The 21552-nt window shown below is 46.1% G+C and overlaps 2 protein-coding genes and 1 long non-coding RNA gene across 18 annotated transcripts; 1 reads left to right on the plus strand and 2 right to left on the minus strand.

The window, feature by feature from the left end:
• Positions 1-653: 653 nt before the first annotated feature.
• On the minus strand, positions 654-6552 carry MYCBP (MYC binding protein). The gene is made up of 5 exons (XM_068917281.1): positions 6360-6552; positions 6187-6259; positions 4503-4551; positions 3462-3591; positions 654-747 (listed from the first exon to the last, which is right to left on the minus strand). The coding sequence occupies exons 1-5, from the start codon at positions 6372-6374 to the stop codon at positions 703-705; spliced, it is 312 nt and encodes a 103-aa protein (XP_068773382.1). The 5' UTR covers positions 6375-6552; the 3' UTR covers positions 654-702.
• A 412-nt stretch (positions 6553-6964) lies between these two features.
• On the minus strand, positions 6965-15029 carry GJA9 (gap junction protein alpha 9). Of its 15 annotated transcripts, none has more exons than XR_011135955.1 (5): positions 14878-15014; positions 14322-14357; positions 10946-11020; positions 9755-10031; positions 6965-9312 (listed from the first exon to the last, which is right to left on the minus strand). XR_011135955.1 is itself a non-coding variant. In XM_068917084.1 (2 exons), exon 2 carries the CDS (start codon positions 9289-9291, stop codon positions 7738-7740), a length of 1554 nt encoding a protein of 517 aa, XP_068773185.1. In that variant the 5' UTR covers positions 9292-9312; positions 14878-14998; the 3' UTR covers positions 7138-7737. The 15 variants fall into 15 exon arrangements, 4 of the variants coding, with proteins under 4 accessions (XP_068773185.1, XP_068773187.1, XP_068773186.1 ...); XR_011135950.1 differs by having other exon boundaries at positions 7132-9312; positions 14211-14357; XR_011135958.1 differs by having other exon boundaries at positions 7132-8056; positions 9755-10330; positions 14211-14357.
• Positions 15030-15038: 9 nt separating this feature from the next.
• On the plus strand, positions 15039-18832 carry LOC104151535 (uncharacterized). 2 transcript variants are annotated; one of them, XR_011135960.1, is made up of 3 exons: positions 15039-15210; positions 16678-16870; positions 16988-18832. It is a non-coding gene; the product is annotated as an uncharacterized lncRNA (long non-coding RNA). The 2 variants fall into 2 exon arrangements; XR_011135961.1 differs by having other exon boundaries at positions 15077-15210; positions 16714-16870.
• Positions 18833-21552: the final 2720 nt, after the last annotated feature.

Consider the following 21552-nt stretch of genomic DNA (forward strand, 5'->3'; position numbering starts at 1 on the left):
TTGCAAAGCTGATTCAGAGAAACAGGAGCCACAGAACACGGAAGGAAATGAGAAATCACAAGTCAGTCACCTCTTGGATTTTCTGCCATGCCTAGAAAACTGGCATTAGGAATTCCTCCCCTCCCCCCATACCATATGAATCAGACTGCAAACTCCCTATCTTACTATGGTATGCACCACTCACTTTTACTTCTAAGAGCTAGATGTCCTGTGTAATCAGAGTTCGGTATTCTGTCAAGAACAGTCCAGGTGGTATTTTGATCTACTCTCCAAGGTGTGGTTTTGAAACAGGACTGTAGAAGCAAACTACATAGAAATAGGTACACATTATGCAAATAAAGAGTGCAAATTGAGTTGGTATTGCATTTCCAGCAATGTGGTATGTGATCACTTAACATAATCATATCCACTCTGTTATGGAACTCTTGAGCAGACAGTTGCCCTGTTAGCCTCAGGTTTGTCATAACCATCACTTGTTTCTTAAACAAAGAAAGCAAAGAGGTTGGCAAGAACGCCTGAACCCACCAGTTGCTGCTTTAGCTACACAAAAATAGCTGTATACTCATGATACTGACTTTTTTTTTTTTTTTTTAAGATGATGAGATAACAAAGTACACATGCGCAGTTCAGACACACAAAAGTCAGGACCACGGTTCTCGGGAAGCCCTTTATTCAGCCAAGGCATTAAAGGAGAAGCTATCCCTATTCACCACGCTTCTCTTCTTGAGGTGGTTCATACTGAGCCAGCTGTGGATTTAAAGAGAGGAAGTTAGTTAGCTGCAGCATTCTTGATAAACCTTCCATATTAAGCTAGGTGGAAAAAACAGTTTTTGCCAGTAATGCTGCATTTACTTTGTGCATTTTAATTCATCACTGATATTTATGCAAGTCCATTTTCATCAAGTCAGGCAACAAAATAATCCTTCACTCAAGACACTTGACTCGCTGCGCTGTCTAATCCTGCAGCTATAAAAAGGAGGCTTTGCAAATGCACTTTAAAACATCAGTCTTGCACTTAGTTTTTAACTGTTTCTTGCGCTGCATCTTAGGAAGTACTTTTAATCAAAAATAGCAGCCAACATTGATTAGTATCTTATATTCCTTATTTTTACCAAAATATGGTTGAATGAAGTAGTCATAGCAACAGTAGCCAGACCAACATTTCCTGAAACCATCCAGTTTTCATTATGCTTTCTGGAGTGGATGGCCTAGGCAAGTGTACATTAAAGTACGACCTTTACTTTAAAAGTTATTTCCAAGAATACATTTGCAACTGAAGGCAAGTAAACACCTCCATAAAAGACAAGCACAAGCTTCAACAAAAAAAAAAAACAAACAAAAAAACAGCTCAAGTGTTAGGACTGAGCCTCTGGAATTTGCCAGTCTAGTTTTCCCCACTTAAGATTCTTTCCCTGTCCCCCAAATTGCTAGGTAGGTCAAAAAAAAATTAAATCAAAACAGATTAAAAAACACCAATGTGTTCCTTGCAGCAACACCTAATTAGATCAATCACTATGCTACTAGCAAGAGATGCTAAATCAGCATTTTGTGAAACCACAAAAGATTACCAGTACACAAACTGGTCAGTTTTTTTTTTTTTTTTTCCTCCCATGAAGGACATAACTACTGTTCCCCACACACACACACCTGAATTCCACGAGATTCTGACCAGTAAATGTATGGAAAAAGAACAGATCACATAATAATCCAATCGAGGTGGAACACCTATTAGGACATGATTCAAGTTACCAATACATGCATTATTAAAGGGATGTATCCTGTGCTACAGGACTGCTGAAAAAAGGTTAAACAGTAGTCTACTCTCTGTATTCCTTCAATGTGAACTTGACCATGTTTCAGACACAGAGGTAGAAAATAATGGAAAGAAAAACAATATATTAATATTGGAAAACAAGTGAAGCAAGAGTGAACATTAAAAGAGGGACAAAGGTCAAAACACAAAATGTAAGAGAAGAATAGTGCCTGTGAAACAGTTTAGAGGTACCAAATTATTTCTTCAGAGATTCTAGGGTGAGGAATAACAGTTCAAAAAAGTTATTTGGTACCATGAGCTAGCATCAGCGTGTGCTCCGATAGGCAAGTTCCAAAGTCCCTGCAATGCAGCATGTCAAGATACATGTTGTTACTAAGGAGAGAGCTTCCCTTTCCAATAAGGGGAAAAGTAGCACCAAATACTGCAGGTAGGCCTCAAAACATATCAAGTAACCCAAAGATTATGGAACAAGCTTTGACTTCTTTCAAAGATCTTTTTTTCCTGAGGACCCAAGTTACTCTACTTTCACACATCCACTAATTATCAGTTGCATTTTTAAGTCAGCTACACCAAGTGGATTATTGGTCTATTGCAACACCTCCCAAACTTCAGGGTCTTGGCCATTTTCCCTAGTCAGCACAAACAAGCGTAACTGCAAGCACTCAGGAGCTACAGAAACAAGAAAAGAGTTACGGGGAAAGCAAGAGGGCGCTCTAGAAGAGAGCTACAAAGAGGTAATGCCCCTTCTCCCCAGACTAAGGCTAAGTTACATAAGAGAGCTTCCTTCCTCCACATACTTTCTATCGGCTACATAAAAATAAAACCTGTGGTGAACTTTTCCTATGAACAACTAAAGGAAAGTTCATGTATGAGAACAGCCATACTTCTCAAACACACAGAGGTCCACAGTGGCTCATAAGCCTCAGGCATACTAATAGCCTATTACCCTATACTATAACCCTAGAAGCAAGGCTTCGCTTCTTTAGTGTTGTTAGGTTTAATATTGGTACCCTGAGGTAGGAGGAAGCTGTCCACATCTCAGAGCTGTATCAGACAGCCTGTAGACCCATAAAAGCATAGGCTTGCATAAGCTAGCACTTCAGATCCACTCTCTTTGCAGATACAGGCATACTAGAGCTGTTTTAGTTGAAGTGAAAGTTAGTGTTCCGCATGAATAAGGTGCCTCCACCAGTTATATCCTGCCACATGCAAATCAATTGTAGGGGCACAGAAGCTAATACATATTTTTCCTCCCTCAGTTAGCCTTTTGGAAGCTTTTATGGTTATATAGCTTTTAATTTAAAAAACAACAACAACGTAATATATAAAAGAAAGCTCTTGTGGAAGCATGAGCTACATATTATCAAACAATTTAAAAAATCCAGATGGGATCAAATGAAGATATGGGATTAACTGACCGTTAAAAAAATACATACATACATCATATATATATATATATGTTTGTATGTTATCAGTGCTGTACTACAGAAAAGAAGTCTCTTCCCCATCGAAAAGTCTTCCCTAGGCAGAAATCAGGAATGAGTTAATATTCCTCAGTCACGAGGCTAACAATGCAACCACATTTATTTGTTGCTACACTGAAATAAAGTTAGCTGTATTGTAAATTTCAAAGAATTCTTTTGCTGTGAAATATGGAACTACTTAGGAACACTAAGTAGACTTTTACCTTGCTTTTGAGATTTTTATTCTCTTCCAACACAGCTTCATATTTTTCTTTCATCTCTGCCACTTCCAAGCGAAGTGCCTCTATTTCTGGATTTTCAGGAGCTGAAGCTCCTAGATGATGCTTCAGAAAGCTGATATTTAGATGTTAAGTATTACTTCAGTTAGAAAGCATAACTAGATTTTAGTTTTAACACTTATTATTAAGTTAGTGCTAGAATAAACATGCCAGGAGTTGCATTAAACCATTTAAATTACTGCAGTGCTTTTCATCCTGCAGGAGTAAGTTATAAAAATAAGAAAGCTTTTAAAGTTTGTCAGTAAATTCCTAAAATAAAGACATCACTAAATACAAGACACATGCAAGTGTTTTGCTACACTCACCTTTTTTTTTTTTTTTTAAATGCAAAAGATGTTAGCATATCAGCTTATGTTTTGAAGAGTAAAAAAGAATAAGCAACAAGAGAAGCAATAGCCAAAAAGGTAGGCTGCCTTTTTTTTTTTTTTTGGCGCACCCTTTTATGTTAAAGCAAGGGAGCAGGGTCAGGAAATAGAAGAGACTTCAGAAACCACAATCAAATCCAATCTAATGTGGCAGGTCTCCTACATATTTCTGTAATAGCCTAAAACTTACTTTTGTAACTGCTGGCATACTGATGTGCGTGGCTCTCTTATCCTGCCAGAGTTCCCCATAGCTTTCTGATCAGACAAGTTTTCAGCCAAGAAGAATTTTACATGTGCTTGTAGGACTCTTGGGTGATGAACAGCAGCCAGCAACAGAAGAATACTGGTTTTGAAACGTCAGCAGCCTTAAGGTTGTTAGAAGCTGCTAGTTCAATTTAAGAGGAGTTTACAATTGTCTGTTGTACTTGGCTGATCAAGAGCCACTTGCAAGACTGCTATTATTAACTAAAACATGTAAAAGTTCTGTCCTTATTTTAAATCTCCTATAAATGTTTCTCCAGTTCATCTTGGAGAGAAAAAAATACCATTTGTGTTTTGTGTTAAGTCTCTATGAACAATTCACGGAAGAGAAAAAGGATACTCCAGTGCACTATTCGGTTTCTCCGGCTCTTCATATAAGGCTACCAATACTGGAAAAAACAAAACATTCAGCAATTGCAAGCAGTACAATAAACTGAAATATTAGAGCATGTACCAACAGTCTGAAGACATACAAGTTGGAATTCCACATTTATAGAAAACTTGCCTTTAACAAGACTTTTACCTATTTCCTTTGACTGTATAAATAGATCTGCACAGGAAAGAACAGAGCATCGCATGCAATAACAGCTACTCAGAAATTGTGTCAATTCCCGTACCCATAGGCGTAGGCTATTTAGCTCAGAACACAGAAACGAACAGCCTGGACAAATGTGGCATTTTCCACGTGCAACCATAGCATTAGCTTTCATCACTAAAATGTGAATTCCAACTATTTTGAGACTCTTGCTTCAGAAATTATTATTTCTGTTTAGGCTACATCTTTGAAACGCAAGACATCGTCAGCACTTCTGTAACTTTCAGTATAAAAAGCAAATCTCAACTGAACATCTACCGTTAGACAACGAAATGGGTACTGTCAGAGTAGATGACGTTCATCACTCATAATCTTTATGGATCTGAGTTCTGTTGGACAATGCCAGGCAGGTCAGGCACAAGCATCGGTACCCTGATAAAACCAGCCATATACATACGCCAGCTCTGTATGTGGAACGCTCAGTCTCATGAATCATTAGAAAATTCCCAAATATACGCTTCCCCCAAACACACACATAGCCATAGACAATGTTTGCTTTTATAAATATTTTCTGAGCAATGTTTACATGGGACTTAGGTGTCCTTCGCCCAGCTTCTGATGTCCAAACTACAGAGCCACATTGGTTTCAACTAAGCACCTAAGTTAAAAATAAAAACAGAGTGCTATTGTTTGGAATATGTGTTTTGCTATCGCAGAGGATGCTTATTACCGTGATAGTAGAAGCACATCGACAAGAAATCAAGTACTGCATACGCTCTAGGCCAATAGTCTTAAACACAAAACCCATTTGCTTGACACACTAGATCTGTCCTCTTTAAAGAACATGCTTTTCAAGCAGGGATGTTAACAGACTTTGTCAACATACTATTTGAAGACTCTCAAAAAAAAAAAAAAAACTTAGCAGACATTGGGACCATACTGAAAGTCAGAACAGGCCTAAGGTTTAGCATAAATATTTGCCCTAAGTATCCAATACAGATACTTAGTCATTCAAGTTCACAAGATCTAGGAGGAGCTCCAAGCTTTACTCAAAAAAAAAGGATCTTTTTAAATAGCATGTTTTTAAGAGATCATTTTGTGTTTTGCCTCAAGCATTTACTTACTCCGGAGATTTGCGGCAGTATTAGAGCCCCCAAATGAGTCTGTTTCCAAGAACAAGCTCGGAGAGAAGCGCTCTGCCCGAGTGAGAGAGGTCCGCAACACAACAGACCAAGGAGAAGGAAACTGCCTTTATGCCACTCCGGTGCCTTTACCGTTCCCGTAGCGGCCGCCCCAGAGGCGGCAAACTGCCAGAAATGCAGCGGGCACACGAGAGTCGGTCGCGTCTGCCTCCCCCAGGACGCCCCGCCTCGGCGCCCAGCCCAGAGGCGGCTTCGCCGTCGCGCACGGCTCCAGAGGCCGCGCGGCGCGGGCAGGGCCGGGCCGGGTCGGGCCGGGCCCGCCGCCGCGGCCCAGGCCGGGCACTTACCCTTGGTGAGCGTGTCCAGCACCCCCGACTTCTCCAGGTAGCGGCGGAACTGCTCCCGCTTGGAGTCCGCGGCCTGGGGGCAAGGACGCGCACACGGTCAGAGCGGCATGCCGCCCTCGGCTCGGCTCGGCGGAGACCGTCGGGGCCCACCCGCCCGCTCAGTTCTTTCCTACCTTGTAATGCGCCATCGAGCCCACACAACGCCAAGCCCAGCTGCGCGCCTGCGCCCTCGGCCTTTACGGCGCGAGCGCTTCCCGGCGGTCACCATGGCGACGGGGCCCGCGGCGACGCCCCCGCCCTCCACCTCTGACTGACTCCGCCCGCCCGGCGCCGGCGCCAGCGTCAACGTCAGCGCCTGCCCCGGCCCCGGCCCCGGCCCCGGCCCCGGCCCCGCCCCCAGCCCCCAGCCCCCGGCCCCGGCCCCGGCCCCATCCCCGGCCCCAGCGCTGCGGGGCGGCTGCGGCTCCGGGCGCGCTGCGCTGTCGCGGCGGCAGCGCTGTGTCGGAGGCGCTGCCGCCGCGCTGGCCGTGCCTGAGGAAGCGCAGCCGCCTGGCTGCGGAGTCTCGCTCCGAGGGGCGCCGAAGAACCGCGGGCAGTGAAATCTTCCCGTCAAAGAGCAAAAGCAAGTCTGTCTATACAACAGGAACAATTACTTTCTTTTTTCCTTTTGTGAGACACAGTGATGCCTACTAATAAAAAATCCCGTTCTTACTGTCATCATAAAAAAGAACCCATCTAATAATCACACAACTGCAGTTTTAGTTTTTGGGTTTTTTTTCCCCCACCATTTTTTTGCACACTGTTCTGCAGTGACTTGAGTTTGCAGTGGAATAAAGGTGAAATTTCTTCTTGGCAAGGTACTGTGATGAAACAGAATTTTTGACACATGCCCACAAAAAAAGTAACACCCCCCCAGTGAACAGCAGGAAGAAAACAGATTATTTTGCATCTTGTCTTTAATCAACAGAAGTTTGAATGTCAAATGCTGTTTGTGAGCATCTGAATGCTAATGTTTCTATTATTTAGATAGTGGAAGAAAAGTGTATTAAATACTAGACTCTTTAAACAGGCACATTAAATGCAAAATATGCATTAGCACAAATTTATGTGCCCGCTGAAAATTTCACTCCAGAAAACGCAAAGTGTAAGCCTACATTAGCAGTATTAATTCTGATTGTCTCTAATTTTATTCAATTTAAATATTATCAGTTGTGATTTTAATCCTTGTATTTTGCTAGGCCTAAAGTTTTAACCTGGACTTCCCTGACTTTTCCTAATGTGTGGCTTTATATGATGTATGTTTTCCTCTTTAGCTGGAAGGATAATGAAGCTTATACACTGGAGTTTAAGTCATCTTTGTATTAAAAAATGTAAATACAGTTTAAAGATCACTTAGCTAGTAAGCAAAGGTGTACACAACTTGGTTATCTATGTGAAAGAGCTGGTTAAAGTTGAATAATTTAGCTACTCTTAGAAGTAGCTATTACTTATGTTGCAACGTCCAGTAATTCTCCCAGCATTGACTGGTGTCAGTTCACTTGCTAATTCACACTAAATTTGAAGATCAGTGGTGGCACGCCTGCTGCTGGCATTACTTGACAATGACATTCGCCTAGACAGAGGGACAGGCTGAGGACTATCACAGTTTCTGCTTTGTTTAGATTCTGAGCTCGCCTCCCCTATGGAGTCAGGAGTGTTTGGTCGGCTCAGGTTTTTTGGGTCAATTTTGGAAGTAGCGTGGCCTTTGCTTGCACTGAAACTGCTGAGTCTTCTGTTGCTGCTCTTTTGGAGAGAACGTGTTGAAGACCCTGCGCTCTCAGCCACTGCCGCGCAGTTCCGTGAGGTGCCGATTCCACGCTGTCTTTTTAAACTGTTAACAGGAAAGGTATCACATGAGGTTCGAGATGGCATTTCAGCAAAGCTTCTCAAGCACATGCTTGAGGCTGTATCTGCACTCTCAGTATAAACAAGGAAATGTTTCTTTTCAGCTTCTTTCTGAGAATCATTTGCTTCAGTAACTAGCTCCCTAATTAAGCCTTCATTACTATTTGTGCTAGTATTTTGAATCTGATTGTCTAAAGCATTTGTAGATGGCCCCTGCTCTGGCAGATTACTTTCCTGATTGTGATGGGTGCAATTGTTGCTACTTCCTGTTCGGTTATTTTGAATAGACTGAAACACAGAAGGAGTACTCAGAACCGGGTAGACAGCGGTGTCAGTTTGCTTTTCCATTAAAAAGGAATAACCACTAAGTGCAGAAGGAAGAGTTTTTTGTGGAGTTGCAGATATTCCCAAAGAAGAGTGTGGTATTGCAGAGTATTTCTTAGATTTATTTACGTAGAAATCTTCAAGGTCATCCTTGTTTTTATCCCGTCCACAGAGTCCCATTTTAATTTTTCTGAATCCTAGGTGAATAATTTCAAAGATGTTTAAAAGCAATGATACAGTCGCTATTGATTGCATAAATAATATGAACACTGTCTTTTCTGTTGGTCTTGATACAAAGCAGTCAACTATGTTTGGACATGGATCTCTCTGACATTTATAAAGGGGATCTAGCTGAAAACCGTACAGAAGATATTGCCCAATCATAAAACCAACTTCCACTGCAGATCTAGTAACAATATGTATCACATAAGTGCAGAGCAAAGAGCCTCTCAGGGGTGCTTTGTTTAGCTTTCTTTGATCCAACTGCCGGAGTTCTCTCTCCAGCCTTTTTCGATTTTCAGTCATTTCTAATTCAGTGCTTTCAAGTTCCACTCTGACTTGAGCTTTCTTTTTTTGCCTCTCTTTTTCTAAGGTTCTTAGTCTGTATAAGGCATGACCCATATACACCAAGGAAGGGGAAGACACAAATATAACTTGCAAGACCCAATATCTTATGAGAGAGATAGGAAAGGCCTCATCATAGCACACATTTCTGCAACCAGGTTGCTCGGTATTGCATATAAATTCTGATTGTTCATCATTCCAAACATCCTCAGTTGCCACCCCAAGGACAAGCATTCGAAATATGAAGAGGATAGTTAGCCAAATCTTTCCAATAATAGTAGAATGAATGTGGACCTCCTCTAAAATGCCTCCAAGGAAATTCCAGTCTCCCATGGTTATTCTGCCATCTTAACACTAAAATGTATGAGAGAAAAAAAACATCAAATATTGTAAAAGCTGCAGTCCTTCCTTAATGTATTACCAAGAAAACTGAACTGGAAGAACCATCATATCTCACATTGTAACCACTGCAGCATAATCCACTACCCATAGGTAATCTCGGCATTAGTGTATCTCACCTACAACACAGAGAAGTGCATCATCCACCCATGTCTAACGTATCAGTAACATCACGATAAGGACATAAGTAGGAGGTTTTAGGCATACTCAATCTGCATCAAAACCAGTGAAAACTGAGGTGCTTGACTTCTAGCAGGACTGAGTTCTTAGCTAAGTCTACTTAAATATACCTTTTTCAGAGAGTTCATATATAAACACACCAAAATCTCTCATGCAGTCTACATAAATTGTAAGCTGAAAGTTATTTTTAAAGTCTCTTAAATATTATCATACTCACCAAACGTTCATAAAAGTCATGGAGAAAGGTGACAATACGGCAAAAATAAAGTATTAGCCTTTATGAAGGAAGATTGTAGCAACTAGTTACAGTTCCTGCTGGTAGTTAAGGTGTTTCCCTTTCAGAGGCAGCCACCAGAGCAAGCTGCTCTGTGACACTCACAGGAGAGCATTTCAAGAGCATTATGTGATCTGTTTGAATCATTATCCAATAGATAGCGGTGTGAGAGCAGCATCTTTGTTTAGGACAGTTCCCAAGTTACTGAGGTTTTACTTCCCTGTAAACAAACAGAGAAATATTTCCTGGTCTCCATTTTCAGATGTTCTGAGCTCCACGTTGCAGCTGAAGTCTGTGGTAAGGTCCAGTTTTGCAATGAAAAATTGCAAGATCATTATATAAATGATCTTGTGAGGGAATAAAGCATCTAACTAAAAATGCAGTGTTAGAATTAAAAAATAAATTTTTAAGCATAGATTTTGGAGCTAATTTCTTTTTGTTTGCGGATAACAGCAACAAATAAATAAATAAAATCACTGTAATATTAGTCCAATTTCCTCTGATCAATAATATCTGAATCTGAAATACAGAATACAGTGCATAGGTGTCAATTATTGCTATCTTTGGCTATGATTCTATTACAAATAAAAGATTTTTCCAAAAATCATATACCAGTATTTTCACTAACGATCATCACTTCAGTACAAAGATGCAGGTAATATTTTTGTGTAATCATACTTCTTGCATTTATTTCATATTTTTGTTCTGATCTCTGTTACAAGAGACAAGATTTTAAATTCTGTTTCAAGGTTTATGTTATTATATACACTTATATAAACATTTTTCTTTTATATGTGCAGGGATAACTATTATGTTCATAGATTTAACTTTACATTGTATGTGCAGTACAATTTAATAGCATTCAGTATATTACGAACAGAATACATCTTCCTAGTAGAAAGGTGGCTTAAGACAGAGCTTAAGACACCGTTATTAAATTAAATGGAAGTTGAAATCATAGTGATGCAATATTGATGACTACAGAGGAAATCTTAAGTTAAAAGGGCCTATTAAACATGAAAATACACTTTCAAATTGGTATATAACTTTTTTTATAATATAATATAATAATATATAATTTTTTTAAAGATAACTAAATTAAAAATAAATGACACTTTAAAAAATAAAACATACCTTTCTTTACAAAGATCTGCAAAAGCAAAGCTCTGTGGCATCCAATGAAAAGTTATAACCCCTGCCATCTTCCAACTGCGTGAGCAAATTTCATATTTTAAAATAGTTTATTTCACTACGGGAGCAATTAAAGGAATGCAAGCTTTGCACATTGCACTTATATTTGCTATGGATGGAGGGAGGAGAAAATCAATTTGTTGTTCAGTCTGCTGTGGCTCCTAGCACAATTTAACTACAATCAAATTATTATTTCCAGTGAAAGAATCTTGTTAAAAAAAGCTAGAAATGAAAAAATACAGAGCTCTAACTTCCTTCAGAATGTTCTCCCTTAACCCTTTTCTTCCAAACTGTAAAAGCAATCTCAGCTTCAGACTGTTGTCAACCAACAGAAGATGGCTTATACTTACAATTGGGGAAGACATTTCTTATGAAAATTGTTGTCACCACAAATTGATTCAGAATATACACAGTAGCCAAACTCACTCGGTCAATGAATGGCACAACTACAGATACAGATTTCTGTGAGTGCATCTATCAAGGCATTGGCATTCTGCTTCACTCTTTTAATCAATGGTTTTAAAAGTACTAACTTTCAGACTATGTTTTAGTTTATTTACATATCTCCATAGCAAAGAACACCCAGCTTGCCTGTGCAAAAGTTAAGAAGATAAATCCTTACAAAGACTATGCAATTTACATTTTTGCTGAAAAACTGTTCCATTGGAACAGCTTCCGCTTCACGTCATACTTGTGATGTAAAAACTCAGCAATAGTGTTTTTGGTCCCTCCAGGCTTCCCCCCTCTCCATACACAGCATCTGTCCTTGTACTCTACAGTTCTTTATTCTCTTTATGCCATCTTTCTTGCCATACTTAAAATAGCCTTGAACATCACACCTGTTCTATTCTATTTTTCCAGTCCATTTAATTTAGTATTTGTTTTTAGGAGCAAGTCATTAGAAATGGAACCCAAGAAGTAGAAAAGTTGTGGCAGGAGTTTTAGAGACTGGAGGTACATCGTGACAGTAAATGGCGCCTTTAAAGAGTCTGCTTGGTAGCTGTGGACAGACTGCAGCTTGTAAGCTGAGCTGATGCAAAAATACATTTAAAATAGCTTAAAATTTAACCGATATTTTCTTGAGCTGATCAGACCATTGCAATACATTTTGGGAGCGATGGCAGGCTGGGGAACGTGCTTTCAAATGTTTTGCAACTCGGCAAATGCTTGCAGAAACGTTGTGGTGAGGGGATGGAAACAGGCCTCCTTTTTGAAAAAGGAGGACAGGGAAGGAAACATGCTTGTTTTGTGTGCAAAGATGTTCCTGGAGCTAGTATCAGAACCATAAGGGCCAAGCCTAGTGATAACGTGTAACTACCACTGCTAGGATCAATAACAGATGAGAAGTATATCTACCACTATAATGCTCTTTTAGGTAATTCTCATCAGTGCACTGCAAAAGCATATTACTGATACAAATAGCCTGTATAGGATAAATAAACTTCCTCTACTAAAAACTATAAACAGCAAATCAATATCTTTTAATTTTGGTGCCGAGGATCAGTCAATAGGTCGTGTCCGATTTCATAGTTAAATGAAAGCTAACCCAGAAGTAATCAAACATTTCTGCAAGCTATCAGTTAGTCTACAGATAGCCATTTCTAATAACTGCTTAAAGCAAGTTTTTAAACATATTTCTGCCAGAAGAATTTTACTATCGGTTAACAAAATTCTTAACCCATTGAAGTGGCTTCTCCCCACTCCCACGCCTGACATTGAAGCCATCTTTGTTTGAAAATCTTAAGTATTAGACAAGAGTGAACTATGGATTCTGAGGATCTACTTGTTTTGTAAAAGATTTGCGTTAAGAGGAACATTTAACAATCTGCACATAATATTCAAAAATGCATTATCTCATTTAAAACGCTTATTTCAGTCAAATGATATCTGGACAAGTCTGGAGGGAAGACTCACAAAATTAATTCAGGTGCCAGTGCCAATTTTATAGCAGTGATGCTACTCTTTTACTTTAGCCCAGACATTGTGTGAATATTTATGGAACTGTCATACCAACATTCAGTATTTATTAACAAAATACTTAGTGATGCAAGAACAAAACACTGTTTTCTTCCAGGTCTAGAAGCTACCTCGCTCTTTTGTTTGCTTGTTTTGGATATTACATATCCCCCAAACTTCATCTAACCGCTATATTGATTATGTTTTCTTAGCTCAAGGTCAAACACTATAAAAATCATTCCGTCATGGAAAAATTCTCTTAAGATCAAGAGCTTTTTGCTCCTACTCATCAATAATGTGCACTTTATATGTACAATTGATTTTTATTTTCTGCTGTATTTGTCTGACCCACAATGGCCATCTAGATAACTAGAGGCACAAACATCAGTTTGATATATCCTACTAGCTTTCAGGATAATGCAGACTCACTCCCATCATTTTCTTTCAATAGTGAAGTTAGGATCACAAATAATAAACTGCAATAATGAGAAATTTGGATGACTCACCAACTCAATATTGTCTTTATGAGTGCAAAATCTGGCAGTAGTGTTTGAAGGCAGATCACAGAATAACATTTAAAGGCAAAGGCACACATTCTTCACCTTTGACTGTTTTCCGTGCTAGTTTATAAAACCCCTTTTCATTTCTAAGCTGTACTTGCACATTGGTAGGGGCAGATTTGTGTTTTCACTTACAGAAGCATTATTCCAGGACTTATTTTTAATTTTACGTGGCACACATTTCCACTTAGACTTCCCTTAAGTCGACAACATTTGAAGTCCCATCCGTGCCACTACAAAACATCTAATCTGATGAGCCTCAGCACATTTAAAGAAAAGGTTGTTGCTTTTCCTTGAAAGACACAGCTGAACACCTCAATTAGCATGGGTTGTTTTTTGAGCAGGAGAGGATGGGAGATGATAGGGTATGGCGCTTTTGGAGAGACTGTGGAGGATGAGTTTGCGTGGAACTTGTGCTTGATGAGAAAAGAACACTCTGCTGCTTATGGGGCAGCCGATCGTCTCTGGGTGGTTTGTCCTGTTGCAGTCCACAGCTTGCAAAGTCAAGTGAGGAGCTGACCTTCCTGTTCTCTGCTTTCTACTCCCCAAGGATTGCCTGTCCAGCACTCTCAGGCTTGACATTAGTCTCTCCAGAGACAACAACATAAGTTTCTCAGAGTAAGCAAACTACATTGCAAAGCATAAGGAAAAGCAACTATTGAGAATTCTACACACAAGGGAAAGAAGCTCACCTTTTTCACCTTGTGCAACTTTTCAGGGGACAGCAAAACCATCTATCATCTCAGCTATTTTAGCACCTACTCTATCCTAAATATCAGAAGCAGCGGGGGAAAAAAACGCACCCAGTTTAACCTCAGGATCTTTTGTAGCATCTATACCTAGAAAAAAAAAACCACAATGCACAATTTACAGTCCAGTAAGAGGCCACGCAGGCCACGACCAGGGAACGGGCAAAGGGGAGCACCAAAGTAGAACAGAAGCAGCACAGAATATTGTAACTCAAGGGCTGAATCACAAGTTTCCTGAACTCCATCGTTCTGATTTTGACTATTAAAGTTCCGTGGATGACATGAATGGAGCACTAACAGCGCGGGGGGAAACACGGCCCAACCGCAAGGCTTTACACCCTGCCCCCACCAGGCGCCCTGCCACGGCGCCCCCACGGCCGCCACGCCCGGAGGGGCCCCGCCGCCCGTCCGCGCCGGGCTGCCACGCGGCCGCGGCCCTCGCGTGCTCCCGGCGCGGCGCCGCGCGCGTGCGCGCTGCAACCAGCCGGGGCCGCCGCCGCCGCCGCCGCCGCCGCCGCCGCCCGGTCTCAGCCCTGCAAGCGCCGCGGGTGCTCCCCGTCTGAAAAATGACCTCCCCGCCTCTCCCTCCCCTTTTCCTCTCCTCCGCTACCTGTCCCTCTGGCCGGCTCTTACTCCTCCCTTTCACTGCCACCCCTCTGTGCGGCTCCTGTCCCTCTTTCACCGCTCTCCGTCCCCCTTTTCCTCTCTTCCCGCCCTGAGCAGCCAGGCGGCGGCGAACCGGGCTGCGGTCCCGGGCTGTGCGCACGCGCGTGCGCGGTTTCCTTACTCGCCTCCCTGACCCCTCCCGCGCACGCGCGGTGTCCCGGAGCTGCCTCTAGGGCGGGGGCGTGGCCCCCGCGTGCGCAGTGTCCGGGAGCAGCGTGGCGGCGGCGGGTCGGCGCGGCGTTTCCCCTCGGCGGCGGTGGCGGACACCGCGGCGCCGGTGAGTCGAGCGCGTCCCTTGGGCGTCGGGACGGCTGCTGCCCGCGGGGGCAGTGCGGGGGTCTGCGGCGCGAGCCGGCCCCGACGTCCCCCGCACCCCGTCGCATCCGCCGCGGACCGCACGGCGCCTCCGAACCCGGCCCCAGGTCCCCGCACAGCCCCAGAGCAGCCGCAGCCCGTGTCCCAGCAGCAGCGAGACCGCCCCTGCGTGCTCTGCGCTCTCAGCTAGCGCAGATGCCGTTAGTCTCGGGGGAAACAGGCAGGGGCAGCTGGGCGGCCCCGTGGCCCGCACGGCCACAGCGTCGCCGGCTGCCGCCGTGGCAGCCGCTCCGCTCCGCTCCTGCCGGCCGCAGCCGCGCCGGGATCCTGCCGGGCTGGTGCCGCGGGTGCAGCGCCCCGGGCCCTGTCCCGGGGCCCCGCGCTTCGTCCCAAAGCTCCCGCCAATCTCGTGTGTTGTGTGCTTAGTCATCTGCAGCTTGGCTTTATGAATAACGGATTGGTTTATAAAAGGTGTTCTAGTAAACATCGGCTGTGATCTCTGTCTCTGCCATGGCTCCGTCCCCTTGTGGAGAAAGGGCAGTTTACGGCATCTCTTAGTGAAGCATGTTGATGGGTGGTTGCATAGAGGACAAGCAAATTTTTTCTCCTTTTCTTCTGAGCCATTTTCAGAACGCTCTGTATGTGCAGGACGACTTCAAATGTGGCTAGTCTGGAAAAATAGTGCTTTGCGCTATGCTTTAAGAAACTATTAAGATAAAATTTCAGGCTACAGAATAGCCTAAAAAATAAAGGGCTCAGGAAAAGCCAAAGGGCACACTGAAGGGCTATGAGAAGCCCCAACTGTGCTGCAGGAAACAGCAATGGAAATATCTTTCCCTCCTTTAGTGGTAAAGATTTCCATGTGTGCTGATGCTATGGGAGCAGCGCTACTACAGACCATCAGTGAGGGGAAGAGGAACCAGTAGCATCATGGATGCATCCCCTTTGGGGCCAGAGCAAAAAATATCCTGCTGCGAAAGGCAGTTTAGGGCTGTTCTGAGCTTTAGCTGCCTTTGAAGTTTTCCTCTTTGATAGTGCAGTTGCAGTCTGATCTTCTCACACCCCTCTAATGTAGGTAATTCCAAGGAAATAATAGGTAGCAGAGTCCCATCTACCTTAAGTGGCACAGTGGTCACTGAGATTAACGAGCAGGAGGTTACTGCACAGGTGTCACAAGAAGTGGCTCTTCTTGCACATGCCTAAATGGCACATTTTTGTGCCAAAAATGTGGACACAAAGTTCCTGCAAGAACTTACAGCAACTACTTAGTCTAACTTCCCTGTCACAGCAAGCCCAAATGTCATCATTGGCTGCAAATGGGGGTGGGGGACCATGTTTGTGGTGTGCATGTTCTTGTTTACCTTGGTGTGTGTGTTAGATTGGCTTTTATAATTGTAACTAACTTCAGGTTTCTTATACTTTTCTGCAGAGTTTTGGTTTTTTGCTTTGCTTTATGCTTCTGTAGGGCAATGGATTTTACTATGCCTCTACGTGTAAGTGCTAGCTGACAAGGTTATAACATCACAACGGAGACTCTGAGCCAAGACTGATAATTCGAGATATGCAGCCTGCCAGAAGGACATCACTTGGGAGGGGCTGCTGTCCTTAAGCTGTAGGTGCTGGTGCGTATGGCTTACTCTGTGGGGCTCAGAGAGTTTTCTGTGGTTGCAGAAATTTTAGCTTGGCTTTACGCTCTTTGGTAATAGTATTTTTGTGTTTATAAATTGTGTTAATCCTAGGCATTCAGGACATCAGGGAATGACTGTACGCTGCCATGAAGAACTACAGGCTACCACCCTCAGACCTTTGCAAGTTATCATGGGGCAAGAACATGAACACCTCAGGAAAGGTTCTCTGCCTGGTGCCAATTAGGAGCCATGAGCCACAGGAGGGTTGGCGGCATCCTTACCGGATGCGTGAGTAATAACCCGTGATTCGTTGACCAGCAAAGGAGAGGAGGAGCAGTGACCACTAGCCCAGTCAGTACTGCCTTGCCATTGCTAGCAGGGCTCCAAGGTCTGTGTGAGGCCTCACTTGCCTGTTTGGAGCTTTATTTTGATCTGTTTGCCTGCAATAACCTGTAATGCCTACGATAAGGATGTTCATGGCTAGATGGCTAACCTGTCACGTAACATGTCTTTGCCTTGCTTCGCTTGATCTAACTGCTTAATGTAATAACACCAGAATAAAAACTGTTACAGTGTATAAAGGAACCCTAGGATGAGCATCCATCCAAGTTGGGGAACCACAGTTAAAGCTTTGGAAAAATGCTCTAAAATGAGAATCACTCAATGGTCTTGGTAGGTTGATTCATTTGTAGGATAGTCCTCCGAGGGCCAGCAACTTGAGGAGCTGCAACTTGAAGAGAAGCAGCTGAACTGATTTTATTGTTTCTGTGATGCTGTTTTGAGGAAGCGTGTAGATACAGGATAGGCCTGGGAGGGATGACAAACAAGAAAGGAAACAGCAAGGAGGGTTTGAGAGTGTGGTTAAAAACTGAAGTGCCATGAGAACTGAAGTTGTTAAGTACTGAGAGAACTTGAGGTTAAGCATGTGCATATGAAGGTCTGAGAGGGGCTAATGCTCAAGGGATAGTAAAATATCATGATTGAACCCAAGATTCCTCCCCAGTCTGGGCTGACGCGTGTACCCTTGCTCTTGCAGACACAGACAGTCTGGAACTGTAGGGGTACAGGCAAGCAGGCTGACAAGCGGGCTTTAGGCACGCTGATGTGGGGAGAGTCCTGTGTGCTTGGCAGATGAGTGTGGCAAGAGCTGTTCTGGTTCTGGTCTGGGGCAAACACGTACAGAGGGGAAAAGGAGGAGGGTCTGAAAGAATACAGGGAGCAAGCTCTTTGTCCCCCACAAGGTCCCTGAGGCCGCCTCCTCCCTGGAGGGTCCTCCACAGGGACACCCACACGCAGTACCCAAGGCACTGATGCCCCACTGGAATAGGAGCCCTAGTCTGACCTTTGCCTGTAACCGCCTCCCTGCCCCTTGCACTGAGGGTCCTGTGCACACTCCTGAAACCAGCCTCCAACAGCCCCCATAACCCTTCAGCAACACTACCAAGAATCCTAAAGCCCCCAGACCTCAAAACCACCCCCAAACCCTGCCCAACAGCACCAGCAACCCTCTCCATCCCTGTCCCCAGGCCCCCTGTGACCCCACAAATCTATCTGCTTCTGTGGGTCAGCCCTAGCTTCCCAGTGCCTGCAATATTCTTTGGAATTCTTTTGCTGTTTTGCCTCCAAGTGGAAAGGTGGAAACAGCTGGACTTTACAAAATTATTCTTGTGGTTTTTGAATGAATACTGATTTAGCATCCTTGCCAAGGGGGAAGAGAGGGGAATCCCCTGGTAGTGTTTCAGCCTATTGGATGTGTTGCTGTGCATCATTCAGGTTTGTGAACTGAATGTGAGGTAGTTACGCATTCTGTCCGTCTCAGAGGCTGCTATTTCCAGTTCTCATTTGTGCTCTTTGAAAAAAACTTTTCACCTTTTTATGCGGACATTTGTCTTAACTGTCTTACTGTGATAACTGTGAGTATAAAACAAAAAATGTGATGTCACTGTGCATAACCTCCATTGTGTGGTGCTTGTTTGTATAGCTATGCTCTCCCATAAGCTCTTGCATTTTTTTTTTTAAAGCAAAGTGAAGGAAACACCTTTATTGAGCAATCAATAGCCCAGTGTTCCAGTCCTACCAAGACAGGAATAGGAGGACTAGCTCCTGAGATTCCCTAGAGAATGGAGAAAGAGAAAGAGAATGCTGATGGGAGGATTAGCGCAACCCCAGGGGAGGGTACCAAAGCATCGGGGCGGCCCAAACGGATGGGTTGGGAGGTGCGGGGAGCTGCCGTCGCTGGAGCCCGCTTTGGGCAACCTCCCTCCCCAACACCGCCGGCTAGCTCATGCGCACGGGGGCGCCGTCCTCGCTGCTGCCCTCCGGGGGGGGGGGGGGGCGGTCTCTAGCCAAAGCCAGCGATTGCGCATGCGCACTGGGAACGACCTGCTAGCTGCTGCCCTCGGGTGGTGACAACCCAGGACGACAGCCAATGGCCCCCACGCATGCGCACTGAGGCCGATCGCTCATTGCTGCCCTCGGGTGGTGAGGCACCAGTACTGCAGGCGCTCAGCCCAGGAGGGCGCAGCAGCACCGCTCTGCTCCCTGCTGCCCTCAGGTGACGACAACGCAGTACTGCAGCACGACGATTAACGCAGGCACAGTGCTACACCGGTGCTCAGTGCTGCCCTCGAGTGGTGACAGCTCAGTACTGCAGCCAGCCGAGGAACGACTGCGAACTGCTGCGGATCTGTGCAGAGCTGCCTGCCTTCGGGCGATGAAAGTCCACCGCTGCAGTAGGACGGCTCACCCCTGCGCAGCGCTGCCGCTCTGCTCCCTGCTGCCATACCCTCATTACAGAGCAGTACTGCAGCCAGGCGGCAACTGTATGACCACCAGCTCCGACTTGCCCCCTGTAGCCTTCGGAAGATGACAACTCAATATTGCATCCACCGAGGGGGCACTGGGCTACCAAGAGCTACCTGCTGCCCCCGGGTGTGCAGAACATGATAATACAACTAGCCGGGGGGGGGGGGGGGGAGCGCATGCGCCGTGATTCCGCCCTGCTCCCTGCTGCCCTCGCGTGTCGACAACGCAGAAGTGCACCCGGGGAGCGAGCGCATGCGCCGTGATTCCGCCCTGCTCCCTGCTGCCCTCGCCTGTCGACAACGCAGAAGTGCACCCGGGGAGCGAGCGCATGCGCCGTGATTCCGCCCTGCTCCCTGCTGCCCTCGCGTGTCGACAACGCAGAACTGCAGCCGGGGAGCGAGCGCATGCGCCGTGATTCCGCCCTGCTCCCTGCTGCCCTCGCCTGTCGACAACGCAGAACTGCAGCCGGGGAGCGAGCGCATGCGCCGTGATTCCGCCCTGCTCCCTGCTGCCCTCGCGTGTCGACAACGCAGAACTGCACCCGGGGAGCGAGCGCATGCGCCGTGATTCCGCCCTGCTCCCTGCTGCCCTCGCGTGTCGACAACGCAGAACTGCAGCCGGGGAGCGAGCGCATGCGCCGTGATTCCGCCCTGCTCCCTGCTGCCCTCGCGTGTCGACAACGCAGAACTGCAGCCGGGGAGCGAGCGCATGCGCCGTGATTCCGCCCTGCTCCCTGCTGCCCTCGCCTGTCGACAACGCAGAACTGCAGCCGGGGAGCGAGCGCATGCGCCGTGATTCCGCCCTGCTCCCTGCTGCCCTCGCGTGTCGACAACGCAGAACTGCAGCCGGGGAGCGAGCGCATGCGCCGTGATTCCGCCCTGCTCCCTGCTGCCCTCGCCTGTCGACAACGCAGAACTGCAGCCGGGGAGCGAGCGCATGCGCCGTGATTCCGCCCTGCTCCCTGCTGCCCTCGCGTGTCGACAACGCAGAACTGCACCCGGGGAGCGAGCGCATGCGCCGTGATTCCGCCCTGCTCCCTGCTGCCCTCGCGTGTCGACAACGCAGAACTGCAGCCGGGGAGCGAGCGCATGCGCCGTGATTCCGCCCTGCTCCCTGCTGCCCTCGCCTGTCGACAACGCAGAACTGCAGCCGGGGAGCGAGCGCATGCGCCGTGATTCCGCCCTGCTCCCTGCTGCCCTCGCGTGTCGACAACGCAGAACTGCACCCGGGGAGCGAGCGCATGCGCCGTGATTCCGCCCTGCTCCCTGCTGCCCTCGCGTGTCGACAACGCAGAACTGCAGCCGGGGAGCGAGCGCATGCGCCGTGATTCCGCCCTGCTCCCTGCTGCCCTCGCCTGTCGACAACGCAGAACTGCAGCCGGGGAGCGAGCGCATGCGCCGTGATTCCGCCCTGCTCCCTGCTGCCCTCGCCTGTCGACAACGCAGAACTGCAGCCGGGGAGCGAGCGCATGCGCCGTGATTCCGCCCTGCTCCCTGCTGCCCTCGCGTGTCGACAACGCAGAACTGCAGCCGGGGAGCGAGCGCATGCGCCGTGATTCCGCCCTGCTCCCTGCTGCCCTCGCCTGTCGACAACGCAGAACTGCAGCCGGGGAGCGAGCGCATGCGCCGTGATTCCGCCCTGCTCCCTGCTGCCCTCGCGTGTCGACAACGCAGAACTGCACCCGGGGAGCGAGCGCATGCGCCGTGATTCCGCCCTGCTCCCTGCTGCCCTCGCCTGTCGACAACGCAGAACTGCAGCCGGGGAGCGAGCGCATGCGCCGTGATTCCGCCCTGCTCCCTGCTGCCCTCGCCTGTCGACAACGCAGAACTGCAGCCGGGGAGCGAGCGCATGCGCCGTGATTCCGCCCTGCT

The sequence above is a fragment of the Struthio camelus genome, chromosome 23, assembly GCF_040807025.1.
Source record: "Struthio camelus isolate bStrCam1 chromosome 23, bStrCam1.hap1, whole genome shotgun sequence".
In the NCBI taxonomy this organism is placed as follows: domain Eukaryota; kingdom Metazoa; phylum Chordata; class Aves; order Struthioniformes; family Struthionidae; genus Struthio; species Struthio camelus.

Coding starts and splice junctions, on each gene's coding strand:
- GJA9 (XM_068917084.1), bottom strand. CDS start 9,291: ATGGGAGACTGGAATTTCCTTGGAGGCATTTTAGAGGAGGTCCACATT.
- MYCBP (XM_068917281.1), bottom strand. Junction 3,592..4,502: donor AAACCGAATAGTGCACTGGA/GTATCCTTTTTC, acceptor TCTAAATATCAG/CTTTCTGAAGCATCATCTAG. Junction 748..3,461: donor ATAAAAATCTCAAAAGCAAG/GTAAAAGTCTAC, acceptor TTAAATCCACAG/CTGGCTCAGTATGAACCACC.